The sequence below is a fragment of the Aptenodytes forsteri genome, unplaced genomic scaffold, assembly GCF_000699145.1.
Source record: "Aptenodytes forsteri isolate BGI_AS27 unplaced genomic scaffold, ASM69914v1 Scaffold56, whole genome shotgun sequence".
Lineage (NCBI taxonomy): Eukaryota > Metazoa > Chordata > Aves > Sphenisciformes > Spheniscidae > Aptenodytes > Aptenodytes forsteri.
In genome coordinates, this window is record NW_008796213.1 from 5,533,684 (window position 1) to 5,541,546 (window position 7,863).

At 39.3% G+C, this 7,863-nt stretch overlaps 1 protein-coding gene across 1 annotated transcript in view; it reads right to left on the reverse strand.

Moving 5' to 3' along the window:
• Positions 1-7,863, reverse strand: part of GNPTAB (N-acetylglucosamine-1-phosphate transferase alpha and beta subunits) — a 44,808-nt gene that overhangs the window by 24,396 nt on the left and 12,549 nt on the right. Inside the window, exon 6 of the mRNA XM_009288374.2 lies at positions 7,435-7,569. Coding sequence (XP_009286649.1) covers positions 7,435-7,569 — 135 coding nt within the window. The remainder of the gene's footprint in view (positions 1-7,434; positions 7,570-7,863) is intronic.

A 7,863-nucleotide genomic window follows, 5' to 3' on the forward strand; every position in this document is an offset into this window, starting at 1 on the left:
CATCAGACAAATAAGCATGTCTACCAGATTTTCAGTCGCATTAAGACCTGTAAAAGCAATCCATAAGTTAACAAAATTTGAATACTGACATGTTCGAAAACAGCAAAACCATCACAGTTTATTTCATAATACCCTTAAGTGATTTTTTCTTTATTTTTTATTAAATCTGGCCCTTTCTGCTCATTTTAAAACAACACTTGTCCCAGAGTTAGCACCTCTTCCCTTAGCAAGGCCAGCTGTCCCACTTGTGACATTTTAAAGCTGTTGATGCTTTGACTCATATGCTATTTGAGATCTTTCAATCTGACTTATGAGGCCTGCCATTAGAAAAATCTGATAAATCTCAGACCTTCCAGGGAATCATCTGAACCTACGGATGGAAAGGATGGCTTCAGTAGCTAAATCGCTGAGGTATAGTTACGGACTGCAGCTAGCAACCTCCAAAAATATCGATATCAAAATGCTACAGATTGCAAAGCTGCCATCAGTGGGTATGTGCTTTATTTAGGAATACAACAGTGTCACACAGTCCCTTAGAATCTGTCGTTTAAAACAGACGTATAACAAACGAAAAATATTACCATTCTAGAGCTCTGAAAGCATTTAAGAACATTTAGTTTCTCTTTAACTTGCTTCCACCAAACTCAGCAAAATAGGTACGTGTACTACAGATTCCTAACTAGATTTATTGCAAACACTTCCCCTTTCCCCCCCAAAACACAGCATATATGCTATGGTTTTTAAATATATAACAGTCCAAGCACAAACAAGAGAAGTTAGTGGAAAAATGTGCTCCACTGCTCAGCATCAGAGTTAAGATAACCCCTGCACTGAATAGATTATTTTTATTACATCAATTTTTTTCCCCACAAATACCTTTTTTAAGAAACAAGTCTTTTCATAAGCAGAGCTATCAATAAAGTTAGATTTCAATGAAGTTATATGGTGACATAACTAACTAGATTCTAAAAAATTGCAAGCTCTCCTCTGAGCATTTTGTTGCCGATACATTCAAAATGGAATTCTCTCCTGGCAGATTTTCTAATGTCTCACAGGTATTAACCTCCTCTCAATGGGGACGCATGCGATTGCCCATTCCCTTGAAATATTATCTTCTAGAGAACATCTTCATCCTGACGAGACAGGTGAGCAGATCCAAAGGTATTGTGAAAATAGAAGAGAAAAACAAGCAGGTAGATGCACAGAGTCAGCGTGATCAGGCAAGCCTCTGCTTCTAACACAAGCAGGCTGAAAAGACACAGTGCAGGCACACGCCCAGACGACCACCCATGCACATTTATATCAGGCACTTGAAAACGAGACAGGAAAACTGCATTCTCCCCACCAGGTAACTTTAAATGCAGGTTCTCCTTTGGAGCCAGCATGTTTGGCAATGCTTAGACTTACTAGACTAGGGGGCAGGCCAGATGGGCTAAGGCACCCCATGCAGAAGTAAATACTTTCATTTCCATGTTCTCAAGGTTCAAGAGCAGATTTTCTTCTGAGGTGGGACTTGGACTCTTAACCAGTCTTTAAATTATTACACTTTATCTTCTTAATGACCAAAGCTGATTGTTAAGGAAATGAGATGCTCCTTTTTTCACACTCCAGTATGGATATTGGGAAAACTCATATGCCCACATAGCAAGGGAAGCCGGGGGGCATGTGTGTTAAAGAGTTACAAAAAGCTTATCAAGCATGAAATACTGTTGTCTTTACAAATGGAGGGTCATCTCAAGAGTCAAAACCAATGCAATGCCTTAGGGTTTGGTTTTTTTTTTTCCTACAAAGCTTATTACATCTGTGTGAACATACAACACCAACTCCTGAAGCCACCTGCCTGCTCCATCAACACTGACAACAGCAGCAGTAAGAATCCCAGACCCCCCACCCTCAAGGCAGTGAGGACAGCAACCAACCAGCATCACTTTGCCTGCAGGTTCCTATGTGGATTTTCTTCCATTAGTAAGACAAGGTCATTAAGACACATTACAGCCCTTAGTTTCCAATGTAACTTGTCCATATATGTGTATATGTGCGTGCATGCAGATTAAAGAGTAAACAATATTTTTCAAAGGAAGGAGATCTGCAAGCTCTCAGTTTTCCCTGAAGCAATCAGGATATTAAATCTTAAAGGAAAGTCACCTTTCTCCAAAAATTTTCACTACTGTATACTATTTCAGTGAAAAAGTGTTAGCATGATAGCCTCAAAAAAACAAAATAAAAAAAAATCAAATCCCCTTGCCCTTTCAATCCTTCCCTTGTCAGTCTTTACATCATCACCTAGTTTTTAAGTCACAAGCATCTCTTTTAGGCTGAACAATAATAGTTTTTTTTAGAAATGTAGGTAATGGGGGAAAGGAAAAGCAAAAAAATTTTTTCAGCTGTTCTTCTTCATGTATAGGTACAATGTAACATCTTTACAGCCTACATAAATACAGCTGAGCAGCAGACAGCTGCACAACCAGGGTAACACCTCCATCTAGTGGCTTACTAATGCACCGTTAGGAAAGCATGGAAAATAAAAAGCAGCCAAATATAATTTTCAGCCACACCTGTCATAACACACACAAGGTAGAACAACAAATGTGGTCAGCAGACACACTGCTGCTTACCTTTCATCTGGATTAAAGAAATACAGCTGAGCAGCAGACAGCTGCACAACCAGGGTAACACCTCCATCTAGTGGCTTACTAATGCACCGTTAGGAAAGCATGGAAAATAAAAAGCAGCCAAATATAATTTTCAGCCACACCTGTCATAACACACACAAGGTAGAACAACAAATGTGGTCAGCAGACACACTGCTGCTTACCTTTCATCTGGAAATAAACTTCCATATCATTACGTTACAGTGCAGGCCATAAGTACAAAAATTCAGTAGACCGTAACATACATAATTCACCTTAGAAACTGATTCATTATATAGTAAATCTTCACAATTTAACCCCCTCTAGTTGAGCTCAGCTACTTTTCTCAGAGATTTTTAGAACAAGAAACACCTGGCCCAGATGTCCAAGCAATTTTCGGTCCTCTTTGGATTCAGAAGTGATTTCAATCAAACAAACTAAAGCAATCCAATTAAAGCAGCGTTATCAACATTCAACACAAATGCACCAACAGCTACACTCCTCCCTTTCTCAACTTTCTTCCCTTCTAATAGCAGCACTTTTGAAACTTTTTATTATTATTTCTTTACTTCCAGCATTGTACTAAGAAACATCCACTTAGAGCATCCAGAAACCCATTAAGCATCAGGAGGCAGCTATGAGGCACAAGCCTAGCCTAAACTCAGGTGGGCATCTCACACCACTTCACAGACTTTAGATTCCAGAAGTGATAACAGCAGAGGAATTGCTGCAAATTTCAGTGGAGACTGTAAACAACCAACCTTTCTTCTACTTAGCTGTAGCTTTAACGTAGCATCTCTCTCTTTGCTAAGGAGAAAACCACACTTGGTTATGTTTACCATAACGTGCCTACCTACAACATCCACTGAATGAAGAACTGATTTGAGCTAGGATCTTAGTAAAGTCTTCTACAGAAACAACCTCATCCACACTTCATATGTAAAAATTTTTATCTTTGCAAATAGAACATTTCTTACATTTATATACATATATTCCATTGTACGTATAACATAAATAAATTGCTACTATCAAGAGTAGAGAAATGGTTGGGGAAGAATCTGCTGCTATGACCACACAGGATACAATAATCCCAATTTAGTTGTTCTAAAGCATCCACCACCAGGAAAAGAAACACAGACAGCAATGATGACTGGATGGAGAAACTGCAGAATGCTGTGGATACCTGAGAAAAACTGTGTTTATACAGCCTAACCAAATTGCAGAAGAGGAGCTCTTAGCAACAGATAATGAGCTGATCACAACGATAATGTTTACACAAAGATAAGAACACACTAAGGAAGAGAGAACCAGCACAAACAAAGATTTGTGATCAACTGGATGACACATGACTGACAACAAGGAGAAAAACACAACCAAGACAGGGTAAGGAAAAACCATGTAGAAAGATAATAGGCACTGGATGTCGCTTCCATAAAAACAGACAAGGAGATGGGAGACATATCTAAGACACCCCAGAGATGCAGCCTTTATGTTCATCTGGACAGCAATGCAAAACAGAGAAACTACAGCATTTTTAAGATTTGCTGAAGAGTTAAGCTAGTGATCAGCTTGGATAGAGACAACAGATTAGCCAGCTGCTTGGACGTGAGAAGCAGAACTGAAGCACAGAAAGAATCCATCCAGCATGTTTTTTCTTGGACTAATACTGCTAGGAGATCCTATTGGAATGCAAAAGAGATAATGAAAGGGATCATCTGATGAAACGGGAAAAAAAATGACTGTAATCAAAAAATTAAGGTCCAGGCAGAATCGCTCCACAAGTCTTAAAACCACAAGATAATTAAAAACCAGCAGATGGCTCAAAAGTAATTAGGAAAAATCTGGGTGTTTTCATTCTTCCAAGGTGTCCATGAAAGATGGAAGGTCTCTATCGTAGCACAAGAGACATGGCCTAGTCTACGAATAAGGTCTGCGCTTGACAGATTTACAGCAGAAATCCTGGAGAGAATTATGAACTTCTCAGTGCTTGAAGCAAAAATCCACACAGGAGTATTAAGGAGAAAAAGCATCAACACAGACTTGAACAATAGTTAGATAATGCAATTAGAGAAATAACCACAACTAATGAAGTTAGAAAGTACCTGGGAGGAGCTGCGGAACAAGGTAAAAAAAGAAACCAGAAGAAAAACCCACAACAGGTATTCTTATACTAAAAGTAGTATGTTTTAGCAGCAAAAATATTAGTACAAGCCATGACAGCAGACATCAGAGGGAAGAAGAGAAGGTGGTAGAACATCAAGGACAGAAAGGTACTGAAGGGCCCAAGAAAGACACATAAAAGTTACTCAGACAAAGGAACACCAAGTGTTAACAATAGAAGGCACCAGAACACACACACACAAAAAAGTAGGGTACTATGGATAAAAGAACTGATTTAAGTCAAAATCATTTTGGAAAAAGAGCATAAAGCAACATCCGTTAAGGGACAGAGAATGAAATTCCAAATATTGGTTGAGGGGGGAACATTCTTCAGAACTATGTTACTATGAGAGCTTATATCTATGATGTTCGACCAGAGAACAAACATTGCCTAGGATGGTGCTCCAATTTATTGCCAGAGATGGAAGCAGACGGATTTCTTTTCCGCCAAATAATCTCTGAACTGATAGAGGCAATATTATTTCAGATACCAATTTGGTAATTAATGAGAACGTTACAGAAGAGCTGCTCCTAGAAAATAACCCTAGGTCAGGAAAACATAAGCTAATTGATTTTAAATTGCAACAGAAAAAAATAATTAAGGAACATCTTGTTACTAAATTTCTTGAATGCTAAAGGGCAAGTTTAACAAATGAAAAGAACTGGTAATTGAAGTCAAAGGTATTCTGAGCTCTTCAGCTCCATTAAGTCAAATGTGTTAAAACTACCAGGAACCCATAATTTAAGCTGCGGTGAGGAACTAGAAAAGGCTCCAAACCCAAATGGATGAACCTGCACTCAAAGAAGATTCTTCAGATGGCTCTGAAGCTCAGGAAGCATTCAAACTAACAATGTTCCTCATACAAACTTGTAATGAAGAACCTAGCATCTCAGACAGCAAAACTGAAGCACTATCTCCTGTTGGATAACAATCTCATTTCTCTACAGTAAACACCATTTCTTTAAAGCAGTTAAAAAAATACCCATAGCATGTAAAACAAATAGAGACTGGTAGATTGACCGCATGAATATCCACTGCTATTTAACCAATGTGCCACTAAGAAAGAGAAGGAAGGATTGCCTTGGCCACACCAGAGCACATCTGCCATCACTCACCCAAACTAGCGACAGATTCACGATAGCAAGAGACAGTTTTTATGAACGGCACCAATACACAAGCACTAGAAGGATGCAAGGGAGGTTACGTAGAAACGGTGGCAGCACTGTTTGCAATGAGCATAATCTAGCACACAGCAAGTCTCTGACGGTCTACCGGCCTTGGGTTAGCTACATACTACGTATTTTTCACTCTGTAAGAAGTTCTGGTGATGCCTCATTTAAAATGCTGTACAAAATTCCAGTCAATTGTGTTGAAGGCAGACAAATCCACAATGGAAGTGGCAGGGAAGGGCTGTCAGAAGGATGAAAGGAATGGAGAGCCAATGCTGTGGGATGAGCACTGCCTGATTAACTTAGTAAAACAAAGGCTAGGAAAAGCCATAGCCACTCTCTATGGATACACTAGAGACGTAAACAAAGGCAAAAGAAAGAGCTATTTAAGTTTAAATAACTGTTTAAGAGTGTGTAGGAAAAGAGGTACAAGTGTGTTTACTTCGGAAGGTTTCTACCACTAGCGAGACTCAAAGGCAGCCTGCTAACACAAGCCAAAGACAAGAAAGAAGAAATTCAGCTTGCATTAAGTTGGAGTGTAACCAGGCTATGAAAGGGGCTATGAAACAATACTGTTTCTGCAATAGCAGAATACATGATTTGTTAACCCAGCCTGCCAAAAAAAGACAAGAAAAGGAAGTCATGCTCATTCGAGCACCAAGAACAAGCTGTAAAGTGAATTAGCACATCCTACAGGTGGGCATCAGACTAATGAAGTCAGATTACCTATGGATTGACATCCCTTTACCCCTGCTAACTCATTCTCCTCCCACAAACTCCCCTTTCACACCACCAATCACATCTCTCTCCCATACATAAGCCAATGATTTTCACAGACTTTTGAAACTTTTACCCATCTGTTAAACCTGGCTGTAACTGGAAAAGGTGTCCAAATGGCAGGGGAGAATAGAAGGCACAAAACGTTAATAGATGGCACAGTCACACAAGTTGTGATCTACTGTTGCCTTGCAGGTGGGTAAGTTGAAGTGCAACTTGCTCAAGACCATACAGAGTACTTGGCAGAGAGAAATACAGCATTCAGCTGTGAAACAATCCAGTGTTGTTACTATTAAGATAATTCTTCTACAAGCAAAGAGGGAAGAAAAAAAGCTAAAGAAGCTACATAAACAAAATTCTGTCACATTAAACAAACCAGTGCCATAGTATATTTCAGCAAGACAACAGCCTATAGCAAATGGCTGAGAGAAACTGATAAGGCTGGTACTTTTAATTAGTTGCAGGCTAGCAAATCTAATGCCTAATAACTCACAGTCACAGAACAGACAATTGGTCTTTTGAAGGCAACTATTTGAGTCACTATTTACTACTCTTGACAACTAAGGAAAACAGAGTAACACAGAAAAACAGATTACTATCAGAAACATCCTAAGTATTCTAGGTGGGTGAGATCCCATATGTGAACCATTCCAAAAAAAACAATACAACTAAATTACTCTTTCCTCCAGACCCTTACCAGTTTTACTTTAGAGGCCAGGCTCTCCGGTAGTTTTGTTCGTAGCTGATTTGTTTCTTTGAATGTAGCTGGAAATCCACTAAGGAAGGCCAAGTCTTGCATTAATACTAGACCTGGAACTTCTTTGTCCGTAGTCTAAAACCAAGAAAACAGGGTATCAAGACTTTTTTTAAACTTACAGTAATTCACATTTATCTGTCAGTCCTTCATCAGGTGACAGATCACAAAATCATAGAATCATTAAGGTTGGAAAAGACCTCCAAGATCATCGAGTCCAACCGTCAACCCAACACCACCATGCCCACTAAACCATGTCCCTAAGCGTCTCATCTACACGTCTTTTAAATACCTCCAGGGATGGGGACTCCACCACTTCCCTGGGCAGCCTGGTCCAATGTTTAACCACTCTTTCAGTAAATAAATTTTTCC